A 21062-nucleotide genomic window follows, 5' to 3' on the forward strand; every position below is an offset into this window, starting at 1 on the left:
AGATTTAATATTTACATTTATTTTATATATGAGGGGCCAAATACATATATACATATTTTTAATCACATGTTAAGGCCCAATACTGCAATAGCTGCATTATTTTAATAGCATAAGTGAACAGCATACGTGAACATAAACGAAAACAACATTATTAGGGCGCAGCTGCAGCGCAAACAGTAGCCATGGTTCACATGACGCTTGTATACAAGCATCATGGTGCCGAGTTCCTGGTTTATAGTGGTGTTCAATTTTTTTACATTGCCAACTCTCACATGTGCATAAACGTTCAGATTTCAAATATAAAGTGCTTACCCCCGAGCCACGGATGTTACAAGGCGATCCGGACCACGATAAGTACCCGTATCTCCCGTATTGTTCAATAAAAAGCATTTTAATCCCATCACCGGCCATTTTATTTTTCTTTTCTTTTTTTTGGTAAGGTATCAGAGTGCAACACACCTCCCAACCATTAGTGTCGCATGGTTGAAAGCATCGGAGAAAATGGCCGGCGATCGGATTAAAATGCTTTTTATTGAACAATACGGGAGATACGGCTACTTATCGTGGTCCGGATCGCCTTGTAACGTACGTGGCTCAGGAGTAAGCACTTTATATTTGAACGTTTATGTACATGTGAGAGTTGGCAATGTAAAATCGAACACCACTATAAAGCAGGGACTCCTAAGCACCATGACTGTCATGGACATGGTATGACAGTCATGTTTCAGGGCTACGCAAACAGATGAGTTTTACTTAACCCGTGTGCGTGCCGTGTGCTCTACTCGGCGCAGAGAAAGAGGGTTTTCGTCACACAGTGAATGAGCTACTTTTCCCACCACTGTCTTTAATATTATTAATTATGACATTATTTTGCCATAAATGAGCGTGCCTTGTTTCATAGACTGTAAGTGTTGCTCTCTCTCTCTCTTCATTATTATTATAATGACCATGAGCGGTCCGGTGTTTATGTATTATTATATTATTTATTATTATAATGACCATGTGCGAATGCGCGATGACGTCATAGTTTCTCAAAATCTCCGGATTACATGTCCACACAGATCCACTGAAACGCATGTTTTGGAAAACCTTCACTTGAGAGGCTCGACACACCTCTAGTTCGGTTCCAGAGCAATCCCGAGAGACATTAATTACCTACAGAGAGAGAAGAATCTAAGAGAATCCAGTAATAGTTGGTTAGCACAACCTGAACCCTGAAGCATATTCTCCCAGTGGCCTTGGATCTGGTTATTAAACGAGTCACCCGATTATCAGTTTTAACAACTATAGTATAAATTATGCAGTGTCCCATTCAAGTTTTCAAATATTTTGAAAATACAAGCTCACAATGCCTGCAGCAATGCATTGTGAGCTTGTATTTTCAAAAGATTTGAAAATACATTTTTTTTATAATCACCATTAATCTGTGATTAACAGCAATCTGCTTCCAAAAATGCTGAATAAAAAAAGATGACATCATTAAAACAAAATAATAATGATAGTAATGGACCCTTCGCTAAGCCCACCCACTCCACTCTGTGACTGGTGGTGCGAAGTTAGTCACACCCAGGCCTGGCAGCGCCTGGCAAGCTCTGCTTCTCACCCATTGACTTGCATGTTAAATGATGGCTTTTCCCCTTAAAAATTATCGATCATTTCAGGAGCAAGAGCTTCAAAATATCTTCTAAATCTAGTCAACAAGGCCTGCAGTAGGCTATGCACTGGACAAATGTGCATGACATGGCTTATATACCATAAATGGAGAAAGTGCAAACACCAGGTTGAAGTTGATCCATGACTGTAACAGGAGTTTTCATGTAGGCCTACCGCAGGGTAAGACTGCAGAAGCAGTTAATAAATAGACAAACAAATGAATTAATATACTTTAACGTGCGGAATCCGAAACAGGCAGCGCTGTGATTCTGAATTTTGTTACGATTACGCATTACAGTGATTAGTAGCCTATTATTGACATCACCTGGGCGAGTGAGTCGTGTAACTTCCCTAACGTTAAGCTGCATGGCTGTGTTCAACAACACAGCCATGCAGCCTTGCAGTTTAAGTGCAGATTTCAGCTTTGGGAAAAGCAGCCTCCAACGGGTTTGGGTACGTGGTTCATAGTCACCATTGCGTTATCGTGGTCTTCCTATTCTTGCTATTATGTTGCAAATGATTGTGTGTGTGCGGGCGAAATAACATTGACAGCTATGGCAGGTGACAAAAGCTTGCCAGACCTATGCCAGACTAACAACGGTTGCTAAGCTGGCATTGGACAATCGCTTTTGGGGTGGGGTTTAGCGAAGGGTCCATTATGGTTTGTAATATTATTTTCCCATTTGACAATGTTGCTCCTAGGTTACTTTTGGTTAATTCCCAACTGAAGTGTCTTGAATAACTCACAACATAGAAATTCTGTTGACATCAGAGTTTTATTAAAGTTAATCTGTGGATTATTAATTAATGGTTGAAGCAAACAGTTTGTAGGCTATCACGAAAGTGAATTAAAACAGCAGGTTCATTAGTCCAAAACGTCATAACATTGCAACAGTCATAGATTCAGAGGAATGTACCTATGTCTCTAAAATGTATCCTGTCTTGAAATAGTCAGAACCTGCTCTAGGCCTATATCAACATTCAATAAGCATTAAAAGGGTAAGTGATATTTTTTGTTTGTTCAAATAAGTGTTAAATAGCTCTATATTCCCATAGTACTCATTTGTTAGTAATCATTGCTATAGGGTGTTTGTTCAGTAACAGGAGTCTCCATATCTCTCCAGCTCTTTGGCAAACAGAAAACACATTTTCAGGAAAATAACTCACACAGGATAAACAAGTGAATTTGGAAGTGATGACACAAAGAAATGAGCCAACAAAACGGTAACTGGAACACTATAAGCTGAAAAATGGGTACTCCCTCTCTCTCCTGATTGCATGGCAGAAAATTTGTTTGTTTGCCCACTGCCAGAGATTTTTCATCGAAAAAAAAAAGTACTCAGGAGCCGAGATACAGACTTTTTAAGTTTTAAGTTAACAAGGAAGTGGATGGGAGTCTAGATCTTCGATAAATCATATCTCCTTGGTCTTTGGGTCAAATTTGAAAAAAATAAAATTACGTTTTTTACGTCAGTGGCAGGATTGGTAAACGGGAAAAATTACGTTTTTTACGTCAGTGGCAGTGAATGAGTTAAAGAGCTGGAGAGACAGGGAGACCCCTGTTACTGAACAAACACTCTATAGTATAGTCTATACAGCAATGATTACTATCAGAATATAGTGCCCTTTTAACAAAAACCTTAGTTTTTTTAGCCAAAAATATCTAGCATATTGTACATTAAAATGTATATAAACCGTAAAAGTCAAATCAAAGTGTATCATGTATATAAGACAAATCAAAGTGTATCAGCAGTTGAGATAATATGTATATAAAATATAAGACAAATCAAAGAGTATCAGTTAGTTGTCCAGCAGTAAATGTTGACTAAACAAAACATAAACAGCTATTAACTCTGCATTGTAGTTTTCTATTTTAAATGAACCCCACAAAAGGATGCAGACATTAAAATGTACACTCTACACACTGAATGACCTCATTCAATCCAACAAGAACCATACAAACAGAACAATCTGAACCAAAATATTCTCATATCCTATTTAAAGTCTATAACAAAAACACAAAACAATGAACACAGTCCTAAAGTCAATATAGAACAAAATATGTTTGCTTAGCTTTTTTTAGTTCAAAGGAGAAAAGTAAATAACGGTCAATTCATTTCAGTTAATTTGGTGAATGCAAGCAAATCCAAACTCCAATCCAGTTTATGACACTTACAGAGTCAATAAATCAGTCAGTCAGTTGAGTCCAGTCAGTGTGAGAATCCAGTCCAGGTGTTTGCTGCTGGTAAACAGTGAGCAGAGTGGATATGAAGATGATTTGATCATAGACGACTGTCACTGATGATGAATGAACACTTTGATAAAGTACTGTATCATCTTACTACAATATAGAACACTAATGAGCTGCTACTGTTGCACTAATGATAGTGTTGCTCCTCTGATCTGGGAGTTTTATTACTTAATCCCTGTATTCATAAACTTGACTGGAGTCTCCCAGGGGTCTGTATGTCGTCCTCCTTTTGTCCCTCTACAGTCTACACCAAATCTCTTCACCGAAAATAGCCGATCTACAAGCTCACAACGTGTTGACACAGTGTGGGCTTGAAAATCGGCTATTTTCGCTGAATGTTCATCCCCAGAACAGTAAAAAAGCCTGGGTACTGAGGCTACCAGAACAGGGACGCTAGGTTTCATGTGGTCAAACACACACACGCGCACACACACACGCACACGCACACGCACACACACGCACACACACACACACACACACACACACACACACACACACACACACACACACACACACACACACACACACACATCACTATATCTTCACAGAGAGAGATGTCTCTACTTGGCAGACTTTGATATCAATGGTTTCAGCATCGTCAACTTTTCCAATAGAGAAATAAGGGTAGAGTTTCTCAGTGAAAGTGTCTTTATGAGTGTAGATGTGAGTCATGTCTTCAGGGTCGTAGAAGGACACTTCCCCCATGTCGTAGTCCAACTGGACTCTGATCCTGTGAGGATTCCTCTTCAATGTCATAGTTTGTCCAAGCCCGTTACTGTACATCCAACTCCTGATCAATAAACACCAGTATCCATGTGATGGTGAGATAGGTGCCTCATCCTTCCTGTCGATGGACTCTTTAGCCAAACCTATTGTCCATTTAGGATGGTCTCCAACTTCCACCTCCCAGCTGTGTTTTCCTGAACGGAAACCCTCTGAACCCAGAACAGTGGCATACTTAGTGAACCTCTCTGAGTTGTCAGGAAGCTGCTGCTTCGTGTTTGTACGTCTCACGCTGGTCAGGTCTTCGGACAGACAGAGAGCGCGGTTCGCTGTGTTTGGGTCCAGAAGGACAGGAGTGAACTTGACCCTCTCCTTCATCTTCCCCCAGACTCTGAAGGTCAGGTTTTCCAGGTGTTTGGCCACGTCTATGAGCACTCCTGAGAGCAGCTGTGGTTCTGATATCCTACACTGGACTCTGGCGCTGGTCTGAACGCGTTCGTAACTGCAGAGAAATGACACACTGGGTTTCTGAAGCTCTTGTTCAACGGCACAGATGCTGTCTGAGAGAGAGGAGACCTGCTCGTGAATTATCTTCATCTCTCTGCTGACAATCTTCCCCTTTTGCTCCTCTTCCTCCCTCAGAGCTGCCAGTCTGCCCTTCTCTTCCTCTCTCAGGAACTGGTGGATCTTTTCAAACTCTGTTCTGATCTGCTTCTCTGTGGTCATCACCTGCTTCTTGTTGTGTTGAACCACTTCGCTGTATGTCTGTTCAACCTTTTCGTATTTGTTCCTCTTGTCCTGCAGAGACTTGAGGTCAGGCTTCAGTTGGCTCTTCAGGTTATTGACTGCTTGTCGTATAGGAAGCAGCTTGTGACCACTGTGGTGAGGAAAGTCACAGGTATGACACACAGCTCTCTGTTCTTGCTCACAGAACAGTTTAGGCTCATCTTGATGTTTACCACACAACACCTTGACTTCCTCTCCAGATGACTCAGCATTCTGTCTCTCAACATAACAGTCAGCTAGTTCCTTCAGTCTAAAGTCAATTCCTGGGACTTTTGATGCTTTAGTTTTACAAATGGGACAGTTCTTGCGTTTAGTTCGTTCCCAGAATGTTTTCAAGCAGTTGGAACAGAAGCTGTGATGACAGCTTAGAGATACCGGGTCTCTGAAAGTCTCTGAACACACATAGCAGTTCAGGTAACGCTCGAGGAAAGTTTTCTCTGCCATTTTCCTTTGGTTCGCAAAGTATGTTTAAATGACAAGACTCACCAGTTCACATCCAACTTCAACTCGTGATCAGTGAGACTCCAAACAGGGCTGTAGAAAACACCAATGTTCCGTTGTCACGTTTTCTTCTCAAGTTTTCAAGAAGTGTAATTGTCCCACCATTTGTGTCATGATAGAGAATATCCTTAAATGAGAAGATTAAACCGTTTATATTCCGCTTAATGTCCTGAAAACCTGTACATTACAGCTGGCAATGAATGGCATCAGAGCTCAGATCAACAGTGATAAGATGTATTTTCCAGTTCTCTTACCTTGTAAATGGGTTAATTATTATATGGGAGGCGGAGATTATGTTTAATTAATTATACTGAGTAGTCAGTCATTAACGTTTGATACTATAACACACCATTGTAGTTATGTTTTATCAAAGAAGTTTTACATTGTATTATGATTATCATATATTCATATTTTTTTTACAAAAGAAATAACTACTTTCCATGCAGAAAAAAATAAGGTAACGATAGACAGAGGAACTGGAATAACACGTAAACAATAAGAGTAGGAGTTGTGATGTCAAAGTCTATAGTTCCTCAGAGCTGTAAAGACATGAGAGTCATATGATCAGATATGTCATATGATCAGATGCTATATGGAGGAGCATTTCATTTATGGTCAGGCCTAAGAGCAAAGTTCTCTTATTACACAGGTAGATACATATTACACCTCATACAGCATAAGACAGAACATCTAAAGTCCACTCCTATATATAAAAAAAGTGTTAAACCAAGTCACAGAGCTATAATGTGGCTTGGTTGAAATAATTCATCATTACAATGAACATGAGCATTAGACCTTTTCCCAGAACAATTTAATAAAGTGAAGGGGATTTATTGTAAAGAAAACAATGAACATGATTTGGCACAGATAGAATGATAGAAAATAAAATAGAAAATAACTTTAGTATTTATAAGCAGGATAAATGCAATGTTTGGTATGGGCTTTTTGTAGGTTATATTAACAAAAATAAACTATTTTAATCACACTGACCTCACCTATTATTCAAAACATCGCAACATGAGAAAAAAGACTGTGTATCACCTGTGAAATGTGTTTTTTAAAGTGTCAAGAGTGAAATGTCATGTGAAAACCAGCAACAGAACAAAATCAATAAGAACCACTGTGGTGCAGTGGTTTAGACACAGGACTTGCTACCAGAAGGTTCTGGTTCAAACCCAGCCTGGACATTTTTCCAACTTTTACCTGACTCTTGCACCTTTATCTAATCTTTCACTGAAGAACGTGTAAGAGACCAGAAAAAGTACGAACCATGGTGGAGCAGTGGTTAAGATACAGGCCTTGCACACAGAAGGTCCTGAGTACAAAACTAGCAAGAACATCTTTCTGGCTTTTACCTTTATCTAATCTTTTAGTGAATACCACGCAAGTTAACAGAGTACGTAAGAACCTCTGCGGTTCATCGCATTTCAACTTTACTAACTGTAGGCTTACATACAAAAGAGTGCTCCAACAGTACTAAGAGACATATGTTGTGAATCAGTGTGAGATGCCCTAGTGGGTTAGTGAGCCGACTCCCAGTACAGAGGTTCCAAGTTCAAATACCACTCTTTCATTTCTTTACTAACTGAAGGCTAACATACAAAAGAGCGCTTCAACAGTACAAAGAGACATATGATGGGAGTGGCTGAGAGATGGTGTAGTGGTCTAAAAATCAGACTCTCAGCATGGACTGGAGATGCCATGTTCAAATCCCAGTCCTTCTATGGTTCATTGCTTTTCACCTTTACTACCTGACTGAAGGCTGACATATAAAATAACACTTCAATAGTAATAAGAGACATCAATTGAAAGCCAGTGAGAGATGGTATAGTGATTAGACTCTCAGCACAGAGGCTCCATGTTCAAATCCTAGTTGTTCCATATCTCAATGTTATAGTACTTTGACAGTTTCAAGGCCAAAATACAAAAAAGCAAGTCAAAAGCACTCAAAAGCACTAGACCATCGGGGGGATTGCGTCCCTGATGTGTATATATTGTGTGTGTGTGAGCTCGTCCACCATCCTCTGTGTGGATCTTGTCTCGGAGTCGACTCAGCGGTATCTGATGAGTCTCCCTTTGACTGTCCATATGCACACACACACACACAAATAGGGTGACTGACTGATGGCAGATGTTGTACGATTACCAATGTTTTGACCAATATTTGTCAAACAGACAAAACTTAGAGTTGATGGAAGACACACACACACACACACACACACACACACACACACACACACACACACACACACACAAAGGGTGACTGACTGGCAGATGTTGTACGATTACCAATGTTTTGACCAATATTTGTCAAACAGACAAAACGAGAGTTGATGAGAGTTGATGGAAGTTTTCCACAAAAAAAAAACATTCAAAAATAGCATTTCTTCAACCTCACAACGCGTCACATTGTGAGCTAACTGACCTTGGAGATCGGCTGTTTTTGAAAATCTTTGAAGAAAACATTTTGAAAAATGTGCCCAAAACAGGGACACCAGATTCAAAATTGGGATACGTGGACTGCATACCTGCCGATATGGCATCACAAAACACCATTTGTATTGTGATTTTACCACCTATACAATGTTGTACATCAAATAGCGAAAGTAGCCAATCTACAAGTTCAATACAACCCACTGTGTGCTTTATATAGATCTGCTTTTATCGCCAAATATTTTTTTCAGAATGATCATCATGACCCATTCACCCAGAATCAGGATGCAAGGGTTCATACGGTTAAAAGCAAATAAAAACAAAACACATGAAAATGTGTTACCCTATTTTGGCTGCGTTCATGTAGCTGTATTTTACAATTTATTTATCTTATACACCACAAACTTTTCAAGACTCTTTAGATTAGATACTTGTGTTGCTGTACAGTCAAGACCAGTGCAAACTGGACATTGTAGTCAAATACTGTAGGTCAGTAAATAGAGTGACAGGAACACACAACACAATGTCAGTCTGTTAGACCTGTATAATAAACTGATAGGAAACAACAAATGTACTTAAAGTACCAAAAGTAGAAAGTACTCATTATGCAGAATGGCACATTTCACGTTTTCAAATGTATAAAATTTATAAAAATCTTTTGAAAATAGCAACAACAAAAAAAATAGCATATCTAAAAGCTCACATCTGTCGGCACTATTGTCCCCAAGAGCTCTTCAATGACCCCCTTTTATGGTATCTAGTGCTCCTGATGTTCTCTGAATGCCCCCTGGAGGGCGCCATACATTCATTCATACATACATGGGCACCGCTCCCATTGAGAAACACTGATCTCTAGCTGAATGAAAACGACCTGCAAAAAAAATCACACACACACGCACACACACACACACACACACACACACACACACACACACACACACACACACACACACACACACACACACACACACACACACACACACACACACACACACACACACACACCACTTTGAAAACTTGGATCGGATAATCAAATACCCTATCTCACATTGATCAAATTATCTGATTCTCCAACTCAGATTGATCCCATATCTCATTGGTTGCGTGTGTCAGACATCAATGATTGATATGAATGGTGGCTGACCTGTGACGGTGACCCTGACCCATAGGTCACTGTCCCTACTGAGGGACATGGCATTGCTTGGACGGAATTGATTGATTGATTGAATACTTAATTAACAGTTTGCCAAAAAAAGAATCACAGAAAGTACAGTTTAATACAAATACAAAAAGGATTGACCCCAAGAGAGCACTTATAGCTTGTTTCCATTGGGTTCCATTCAATTCATAGAAAAGAAAGAAACCATGTATTTCCATATTTGAACTTTTTATGTTGCTTGTGAGCTTGTAAATCTGCTATTTTCACAATTAAAAATGTTTTTAAATAATAATAAAAAAGGAACGGTGGATTATGCAAGGTTTCCACACAACAGCAACGATGGGCTTTTTCGTGGGTACTGTCATTATTGATGAGCCACTGTTACGACTGGGGTCGTATTTGGGGTTATTATTATGAGTTGAGAGCTCACAGGAGTGCTGCCTTCCAAGTGGCTAACAGGGTGGAGGCTCCCTACAGTATACAAGTAAGACCAGGCACGGACTGGCACAGAAAATCGGTCCTGGCATTTGTGATCTCCACCGGCCCATAGCGGGGGTCGGCCGCGCGCGGAGCGCCCGGGCGCCGAAAAATTGCGGTTAATTGGCAAAAAAAATGCTTGAAATTTTGGTTTTTTGTGACTTTATTTCGGTTTTAATGTTGGCCGCGGCCCCAGACTGCCCAGCCCTTCTGGCATCTGCCAGAAATGCCAGACCGTCCAATCCGGGCCTGAGTAAGACGCGCGAACGCGGGAAGCGAACGCCAACATTTTTTTATAATAATGAAAGGAAATCATCTAAAAAAAAGTAACCAATAAAAAAATATATAAAAAATAGAAAAAAAATCTGCGTTAAAAGGAGCATCTTAGAAAAATACAAATTCACAAAAAAAAAACTTTGAATGTTTTTGAAGAATTCAACAAAGTGTTTGAAGTGCCTGTTTCACCCACTTCCGGGGGGGCAGAGCCAAAATCAGAGCCCGAAGTATTTGTTCGTAGACCCCCACTTAGGGGGGGTAGAAAAAGTTTCGGAGCGATTCGGGCACTTTTCATTTAACATGGGGTTTCAATGGGGAGTTTTTAGGAGCCTTCTCCGGGGCGTGGCTTCCGGGGGAAGGGGCGGGCTTAAACGCAACCTTGACAGGTGTGTTCAGTTTTCAAAGACCTTTCATTTGATGTATGGTACGTCTATATTGGACATTTACTTGGCTGCACACAGGGCTGAGGCAGTGCACGCACACAGACGGACAGAGACACACACACACACACAACCCGAGCACGGTTACATAGTAAGCTCCACTTGGTCGGAGGCGCGGCGAATAAGAGGAGTACAGATCTCAGTGCAGCACGCAGGGGGCAGGAGCCCGTCTTCCTCCGCTTCCAACTGGCCACCACACCTTATGTTTTGTTACTTATGAGTTCTGTGATTTGACCTAAGTTATTTTCAGTTGATATAAGTTGATCCTGAGGTGATTGTTTCTTTTGCTTATTGTTTATGATAGGAAGGTAAGTTATTGTATTATTGGTTCTTTTGATAGGTAAGAGATATTACTTTCCAGTTAGTTCTTTTGATTTGTTACTTTAGTTCCTCAGTGAGTTATACACCCTTATGACCCAAGCTTATGTTACTCTTTTGTTATTACTTTATACATTTGTAAATAAACCATTATTATATTTTTGCACTTCAACCCTTTGTTTGTGTGGCTACTTGGGAGTTGGGGAAGGCGGGAACATATTCATGTTGTGTCTCAGGCACCCCTAGACTGGGGCATAACAGCCACACAACCAGAGTTAACTCTAAAAGTATTATTATCAGTACTGTACTTAAAGGTTCTATGACATTCATTTTCCCTTTTTTTATTTTTTATGTTTTTTGGGGGGTTTTATGACCTCAATTACAACCAAAAAATCTGAACTTTGAACATTCAGTGGATTTTCTGTGGTCTGGGGTTTTCTGAATAATTAGGCTGAAAAGTAATCTGAGCTTGGCCCTTCGGCAGTGATGTCACAGCCGATTAATCCCGCCCACTCTCCTCCTCGCCCCTCCCCTCCCCTATCCTTTCCTTTGGGGGGGGGGGGGGGGCGGAGCAGAGGCGATTGACAGGCAAAATCCCTCACCAGCGACACCCGCAGGCAAAGATTTATTTTTTCATTGCAGTTGAAAAGGCTTTAGAAATGTGAGAGAAAAACACCTGCCATGGATCAATGGAGTGGAATTTTTTGTTAAAACTTTCTATACACGTTTGAAGGACCATGACAAAGACTTTTAATGTGTGGTAAAACTGAACGTCACCTTTAAAGTAATACAATGCAGGTCCACAAATAACGATTTTTAGCAGCCTCTGCTGGTCATTACCGTCACTGCAGGTCGTTCGTTTATTCCGGCGTTACCCAGAATTCCATTTGTTTTCACCGGAAGACGGAAGCGTTTCATAATTGTTTTATACTATCTGTGGATCGTTTCTCTTAGCCAGTGGAGCTTTAGTTACCGTGAGCTGTGTTTTCTTTTGCTGTTGTTTTCGATCTTCAAATCCTACAATCTCTTAAAAACAGCGTGAGATTCCTTTTTGTTATTAGCGCGGTAGTTCCTGGCCAAACAGGAAACCGGTGTGGTAGTTCCTGGCCAAACAGGAAACCGGTGCATTTACGTTTACGTTTTCCGGCCGGATGACGTCATTTTCGCGGGAATGACTATACCCTAGCCACCGTTTCAATATAGAATAGTTTATAAAAGGCTTTCGGGGGTGAAATTCATGGAGTGGGTGTTGTGAAACATTTGCTACTCACAAAAGATATACAATTTAACTTTAGTTTTGTTGAAAAAGTTACCTAGTATTACTTTAACAATTGTGAGATATTCTTTAACTTCAATTCAATGATTTTTTTATACAAATGTAAGAAATTCCGTAAATTAGAAAACAAATGTTTAAAGAAGTAGCAAAATAGCCTAATGCGTCGCAATACGATGCGTTAGGATCTGGTAGATCTACTATTTTCACAAATTTGTGTCCTGTGACCCGTGGAGACATCAAATTATTTTTTGGGGTCTCGAGACTCGAGCTAAAAAGTTTGGGAACCAGTGCTCTAGATACAGGACTTACCCACAGACCCCTCTAGATACAGGTCATACCCACAGACCCTCAGATACAGGACATACCCCCAGACCCCTCTAGATAGGACATACCCACAGACCCCTTTAGATACAGGACATACCCACAGACCCCTCTAGATACAGGACCTGGCCCCAGCACCAATGTAACACCCAGGATTCCCCTTTAGGCTAGCGGTTACGATGTTTGGCGATGTTTGAATCCCAGACGTTACACTCAGAGGAGCACAAGGACGTCTTGCAGGCAGAACACTTCCTACCCTCATTCATCTGGAGTAGGCCGAGTGATCAGACCTCAGGGGAACGTATAGCAGGGGATATAACCTGCATAATGGAATGAAGAAGACAGAGGCTATGTACTGAGTGCATTTATTTACTGCCTCAACTGGCACGTTTCATGTCAAGAACTAGAACTGTCACCATTATGAAATGTTACCTGACCTGACCATTAATTGTCACTCAAATAATTGCGATTGACGATTTCATTGTGAATAATTACATTTCTGTTTGGCTTTAGGATGTGAAGTTGCAAATGGCAGATATGACAAATAACCTAAATATACAAGGATAATGACTGACATATTTAACAACTTTATACTTAAAAAAAAAACATTAATAGTAAAATTAGCCGATCTCGCGTTGTGAACTTGAAGATCTGCTATTTTCACTATTTTAGAAAATGTTTGAAAATATATGAACATTTTTCAACATGGAAACAATTGTGATTAGGTGATTATGTAATAATTGTGACAGGCCTATCAAGAACTTAATATTTCTGTAGTAATTTCAGATTGGGGTTGTTACTGGAGCTTTATGCCAAAGCTTGGGTGGGTGCTTGTGTGCATGCTTGAGCAAATGTGTGTGTTATCTGTATCTGTACAATACATACGGAATCTCTGTACGTCTGTTATTCGCGTATCTTGAGAACCATCCAACAATCAATTTCATTTTTTGTACCCAGTGCATTACTGCAGATGCAATCACACAACACTTGGTCAGCCTGTATTTCATCAGTGTTGTTACCAGGGAGAGAGAAAGACTTGTAAATTCTTAATGGATGGTGTGCTTGTAGTACAGGCAGTGCAGTGTACTTGTTCTCTCTGCACAGTCACGTCCCCTTCTTTACGCTGTTCAAATAGGCCATGTACACACACACACACACACACACACACACGCACACGCACGCACACACACACACACACACACACACACACACACACACACACACACACACACACACACACACACACACACACACACCATTTATACCACCATTCTATAGCTCACACACATCAGGGTCTATATCTTTGTGGAGACACAGAGGCACACACACACACACGCACTATTAATTACTACGGACAAATAGTAATAGAGACAGCCTGGCACCATAGATTGTATAGTCAGTGTGCTAGCGTTCTCCATTAAGCTCCTCTTCTCTAAAACCCAAACCCACCATTCAACAGGCTGGTTCTGTAGCTGCACAAAATGACACACACACACACACACACACACACACACACACACACACACACACACACACACACACACACACACACACACACACACACACACACACACACACACACACAAAACCTTGTTTCTCCATATTTCAACTTTGTTGTGTTGTCCTTCTTCATCATACAAGAGTGTCACACTAAAGTAGTGAAAATAGCATACAAGCTCACAACGTTTTACCAAATTATTCAAAATCTTTCAATTTATTTAGATTTTTCACAATTTTTCAAAAATAGCAGATCGACAAACTCACCGTGTGAGCTCAGTGTGAGCTTGTAGATCTGCTATTTTTGAATGGCAGAAGTACAAAAATAGGGTTAAAGTGGTAATTTTAATGCTATATTAACACATTTTGTTGAGGGGTCTGGGATTATTCTGATTCTGAGGTGTCCCCTGGAACCCCCTCAGGGACCCCTGGGGGTCCCTGGATATCACTTTGAGAACCCCTGTGCTATAGGTTCAGGTGGTTAAGACAGAGTACAGAGCGTGCTGGTCTTTTGGTAGCCAACTTGTGCACGTTATCATTAAATCATTAAACATGGAGTGGCTTTATACTGAGACATGGCTGCCTGAGGCTTTCAAAAAGCTCTGAATCATTCAGGTGATTACTACACGCTGTACTGGCTGAACATGGTACAAGGCAGGAATATACATACAGTACAAGCACCCTATACAGCACAAACAAATGCCACATCCTGTAGGCCAGTGGTTTCCAACTTCTGGGCCGACGGCCCACTGTCGGTGTCGGGCCATGAGGATATTGCAAGTGGGCGCCCAAATAATTGGCAAAACACAGTATTATTTATTTTTTTTGCGTATCATGTCCTTTGGGTATTAAGGATGGATAGGATCAGGAACGAGTACATCAGAGGGACAGCCCATGTTAGATGTTTTGGAGATAAAGCCAGAGAGGCCAGACTGAGATGATCTGGAGACGTACAGAGGAGGGATAGTAAAGTGAATATATCGGTAGAAGGATGCTGAGGTTGGAACTGCCAGGCATGGAGCCCTAGAGGAAGACCAAAGAGGAGATTTATGGATGTAGTGAAAGAGGACATGAAGAGGACAGGGTGAGATGGAGGCAGATGATTGGCTGTGGCGACCTCTGAAGGGAACAGCCAAAAGGAAAAGAAGAAGAGTCCTTTGGGTATTTTGATGACCTGTTTCACAGATCAATAGATCAATCCATTTACCAAACGGATTCAGTGGCAGAATGGGCCTGGGTTTACATGCTCTTGACAAGTATTTACTTTTAAGGTATGACAGGGAGTCAGTTAATAACAGTTATTACCACTCCATGAGGAGTAATGGAGAAACAGAAGAGCATAGGGGATAATCCTACACACACGCACGCACGCACGCACGCACGCACGCACGCACGCACGCACGCACGCACGCACGCACGCACGCACGCACGCACGCACGCACGCACGCACGCACGCACGCACGCACGCACGCACGCACACACACACACACACACACACACACACACACACACACACACACACACACACACACACACACACAGACGTGGAGAGAAAGTATACTTCACTGCTTGTACTACAAGCACAAAAAGGAAGTGCGGATGTGAAGGAGCACTTTATGGAACACAGAGAAGTAGAATGTGTGGAAGTCTTAAAAGGTGCAGTGACACAACAGTAGTGACAACACACAAATGTGTGTGGGGAGGAATGAATTGGCATAACGACGGATTGTTCACTCTGCACTCTATTTATCTGAGTGCTTACTTTGTTGTTTATTGACTAGAGTTCATGCTTACTTTGCTTATTCCGATCTCGCACTTGCAAGTCACTCTGGATAAGAGCATCTGCTGAAATGCCTGCATTGTACATTTGGTGTAGAGCAGTGTTGATTTTGTCGACTAAAACTATGACGAAAAATGTTCGTCAACTACCTTTTTTCACTGACGAGAACTAAATGAAAACGAAATAAAAACTAAGCCATGATGACTAAAACTAAGACTAAATATATTGCCATTTTCGTCAACAAATAAAAACTAGACTCAAATGTTAGTGAGGGACTAGTGGAGAAGAGATCCAGTAGAACTAAAAGACACGTCATTTTATGTTTGGTTGCGCTCGGGTGTTGCGCACTGAAAATAGCAGATCTACAAGCTCACAACGCGTTGCGCTGCGACGCGTTGTGAGCTTGTAGATCGGCTATTTTCAGCATGCAACCAAGTGTAAAATCAGCCATTACGCCAAAATACATTTTAGTCGACTAAAACAACTATAGATTTAGTCGACTAAAACTAGACAAAAACTAAAACATTTCAGATGGCTAGAATATGCTAAAACTAAATGGAATTTTATTCAAAAGACTATGACTAAAACTAAATCAAAATTTGATGTCAAAATCAACACTGGTGTAGAGGGGGAAAAGGAGGAGGCCTAGTATAGAGACCCCTGAAGGATTCTGGTCAAACGAAGTTAGTGTAGGTATTAAGTGGTTAAATGTCTTGTGAAGACTCCTGTCAGTTCACAGATAACTGCTGGCAGCCATTCATGTCTATGCATGGAAGAGTGAACACTGAACAACCTGCAATGACAGTGGGCAGAGCCATGGAAAGAGTTGCATCATCTCTGTTCACTCCGTCCGCCCAGAGCCTTCTATTGGAGAGTTACGTCAACTAGGGGGCAGAAACAGTGCCAGTCACGTGGGTCATGTGAACTCGAAATAGTGACAAATGCTCATAAACTCCAGTGCATTCCGTAAACTTCTGGTTCAGGGCTTTGTCACTATTCGACAATAGAAGGCTAGGTAGAAGACTGGCCCGATAAAGTGAACAGAGGTGACACAACTCTCCTTATATGGCCCTGCATCCGGACAATTATTTAATTCAATATACATCATGTATAGTATAGCTAAAACCAACTTACGGTTGATTCGGAATCTGTTTTGGTGTGCTCAGAGATGACAACAAGAACAAGAACCACGGCTGTTCTTCTGAAGAACACTTGCCATCGGGCAAAAAGAAGTTCCAAACACAGGTGGTGTACTGTATGATTCCAAATACTAAATAGTTCCAAACATTGAATTCTCATGTTGAATTAAGAGACAAGGAAGCGCTGCGTGGGTCTGTAATTATCAGAAAGTGAAACAGGTGCTCTTTTGAGAGGGTTCAATTGTAGTTCAAAACATTTAAGTTCTTTCACTTTGTAGTAGGCTGACATCCAAGTGAGAAGTTCGCCTGATTCTGTTCAGTTGAGTTAAAAAGCCTTCCGTTCAGTTGAGTTAAAAAGCCTTCTGTTCAGTCGAGTTAAAAAGCCTTCCGTTCAGTTGAGTTAAAAGCCTTTATTTAGGTCATGGGTTGGCAAAGTTAAAAACGCGGTGACCAACGCGTTTCAACTCAGGGGCCTTCATCAGGGTCCAATAGAATAGATTGAATCCTCATAATGGGTGCTGATGAAGCACGCGCGATACAAACCATGTGACCTGTAGTGTTTCTCACCCCTTCACTAATGCAACTCGTTCGATCTCCATTAGCTCTGACAGCAGGTACTCATAGATTCCAGAACCCAGCAGTTACACATAAAGAACAGACTGTGCTAGGTTGTGGTCATTGTTTCAGATGCTGTCATCCACACCATGCTGTAATAACTATCTGGTAAGTTATACCAAGAGTGTGGTTATTGATTGATGCATTCATGCTGTACTCCAATTGCCTCTCTGTCAGTCCATCATCCAACCATCCATCCCAACCATCCATCCGTCCGTCCATCCGTCCATCCATCCATGGATCCATCCATCCATCCATCCATCACTGACAATTCTGTTCTCAGCACCTAAAAGGACTGACTCATTGGTGTGGAAACACTAATCAATTATCTCTCTCTCTCTCTATCTCTCTCTCTATCGCACGCACGCACGCAAGCACGCACGCACGCACGTACGTACGCACACACGCACGCACACACGCACAAACACACACAAACACACACAAACACACACAAACACACACACAAACACGCCCACAAAATATCACCATCCCAGGTTTCTTCTCTCACTGAGGCTGCAGTGTTTAAAAGCACGTAACAGCTAAGTGTGAGCTTGCAGCGAAGGACACACGCATATGGATGCACGCATGAACGCGTGTGCACGCACGTACGCACGCACACGCGCACGCACACACGCACACGCACGCGCACGCACACACACACACACACACACACACACACACACACACACACACACACACACACACACACACACACACACACACACACACGCACACACACACACTAGAGCACAGCGGAGGGGGGAGAGAAAGAAAATGTCATCTTGACAATGTCCTCTAACTGTCCCATTTACTGCTGAGCTTCACCCAGGGGGGCTGAAATAGGAACCCTTGCATGACAGAAGGGGAGCGAAACAGAGCTGCGTGCGTGCGTGCGTGCGTGCGTGCGTGCGTGCGTGCGTGCGTGCGTGCGTGCGTGCGTGCGTGCGTGCGTGCGTGCGTGCGTGCGTGCGTGCGTGCGTGCGTGCGTGCGTGCGTGCGTGCGTGCGTGCGTGCTCATGAGTGGCGATAGAAAATCACATGCACACTCACACACACACACACACGTGTCTGTTCTCACAAAGCACAAAGAGATGACATGGCTAAAAACACACATTTGACTGACCAAGTCAGCCTTTGAAACCACCAAAACAAACAAAAAACTACTGTACAGTACAATGAAAATCAACTATTGATGTTTGTTTGTTTTCCATTTTGCATCATGTTTTCACCTTGCAAATATGAGGTTTTCCATTCAGTTTATGGATATTGTGTCCAAGGTGCCTACAGTAAGTGATGGGTGTTGAGGAATATCAAAGGCTCAGTACATTGGTTCTCAAACTTTTTAATTTGAAGAACCCCCTTAAGATAGAGTGTTTGTTCAGTAACAGGGGTCTCCTGTCTCTCCAGCTCTTTGGTAAAGACAAAATACATTTTCAGGTGGGTTGCCAATTAGAAATTCATCAGCTTAAATTTTATAGTGTTCCAGTACCAATTTTGTCTGCTTAATTCCTGACCTGACTTTTCTGTTTACTGAAGACAGGAAGAGATGGGGGAGGTATTTAATATGTATTTTAACCAAAGAAAATTTCAACACCTTTCAATGACAAGGGAAAGAGGCTTCCTCGATTGCTAATATGCGTTTACTGACCCCCAGGCAAGCCATTCTTTAATCACCCAAAGCCCTGTATGTTGCTGTCATATCACATAATAGACCCCCACCCATCCACATCCACCGGCCATCTGCTGCCGAGTGTCAGGTTCAAGTCCAGCCAATAGAGCTATAGACCACCTATCCTGTCACCAAGTCTCCATGACTCCCTGCAGAGTCCACCTCTCCTCGGGGGGGGGGGGGGGGGGGGGGGGGGGGGGGATAAGTGAAGGGATACAGGGATAAGTGAAGTTAATATACATCTGTAAACTGAAAACCGGGATAATTAGTTCAGCAAGTGGTTAGCAGGCTAACTTATACTTGATGAATGACTGATGCAGTAACTCATTGTCAGAGGTGGAAAGTAACTAATGTACTCAATTACTGTACTTAAGTAAAAAAAAAAAAAGTATTTGTACTTACTGGAGTATTTCCAATTTTCTATACTTTTACTTCTACTTCTACTCTTTTGATTACTATTACAAAACATACATTAACCACTATTTAAACTATTTGAAAATAGCCAATCTACAAGCTCACAACGTGTCATGATGCAACGCGTTATGAGCTTGTAGATCTGCTATTTTCAAAAGATATATATATTTTTTGACATATAAAGGGGACATTCTGTGTAATGAATACTTTTACTTTTGGTACTTTAAGTATATTTTGATACCAATTTGTACTTGTGATTACCGGACCTCTAGTATATCTACATTGCAGTATTGATACTTTTACTTCAGTAAAAACATTTAGTACTTTTTCCACCACTGCTCATTGTAAAGACTGGCTAGCGGGCGGGCTACCGACATAGGTGACTGACTGACTAACTGACTGGTTGTCTGACTAACAGGGCTGCCAGACGGGCTAGCTTGTTTGGGGAGAGCAGAAGGAGATATGCTCCAGCGCTTCGCTCTGGGGAAGCCCTCAAAATGAGCTGGGTGCATTTGTGCGTGTGCATGTGTGTGTGTGTGTGTGTGTTTTGTGTGTGCGTGCGTGCATGTTGCCCCAGGCAGATGAATGCAGACATTGTTTGACAGCAATGGGGTGGAAGAAGGGAGCCTGTGCCCACAGCCAAGAGGGAGAGAAATTGTGTGTGTGTGTGTGTGTGTGTGTGTGTGTGTGTGTGTGTGTGTGGGGGGGGGGGGGGGGGGGGGTCCGGGGATCAGGGAAACTCACACAGGGGGTTGGGAAGGGTGTAGAATAATAGACCCACAGGGTGGTGGATCAGGATGACAGTTAAGGCATTTAGCAGATGCTCTTATCCGGAGCGACTTACAAGAGTGAGATCGGAATAAGCAGAGTAAGCATGAACTCTATAGTCAACAAACAACAAGGTAAAATAGTCACATAAGTAGAGTAGAAAACAATGTAGCGCCTCGAAGAAACCAGGATACCAAGTAAACAATGAACCTAGCATGTCTAAACAACGTTCTTAAGAATGTGGTCAAACAAACAAACAAATAAACACATATAAGTAATAACAAACATGAGAATACGTGATAATTAACAATTTACCAGTGGTGTAAAGTAACTAAGTACTGTACATTTACTCAAGTACTGTACTTAAGTACAATTTTGAGGTATTTTTTACTTTACTGCTTTACTGCTTTACTGCTAGAACTATTTTCAGTACTTTTCTACTCCACTACATCTCAAAGGCAAATATTGTACTTTTACTTCACTACAATTATTTGAAAACTTTAATTACTAGTTACTTTGTAGATTTTGATTATTCTTAATAAACATACAGTAACCACTTCAGCCCT

The 21062-nt window shown here is 41.5% G+C and overlaps 1 protein-coding gene across 1 annotated transcript; it reads right to left on the reverse strand.

The window, feature by feature from the left end:
* Window positions 1-4433: 4433 nt before the first annotated feature.
* On the reverse strand, window positions 4434-5857 carry LOC308077620 (zinc-binding protein A33-like; the record flags this gene model as incomplete). Its single annotated transcript, XM_080418378.1, has 1 exon — window positions 4434-5857. The coding sequence occupies one exon, from the start codon at window positions 5855-5857 to the stop codon at window positions 4439-4441; it is 1419 nt and encodes a 472-aa protein (XP_080274504.1). The 3' UTR covers window positions 4434-4438.
* Between the last annotated feature and the right edge of the window lie 15205 nt (window positions 5858-21062).

Source organism: Gymnoscopelus braueri, assembly GCF_963280865.1.
Source record: "Gymnoscopelus braueri genome assembly, chromosome: 21".
NCBI lineage: Eukaryota > Metazoa > Chordata > Actinopteri > Myctophiformes > Myctophidae > Gymnoscopelus > Gymnoscopelus braueri.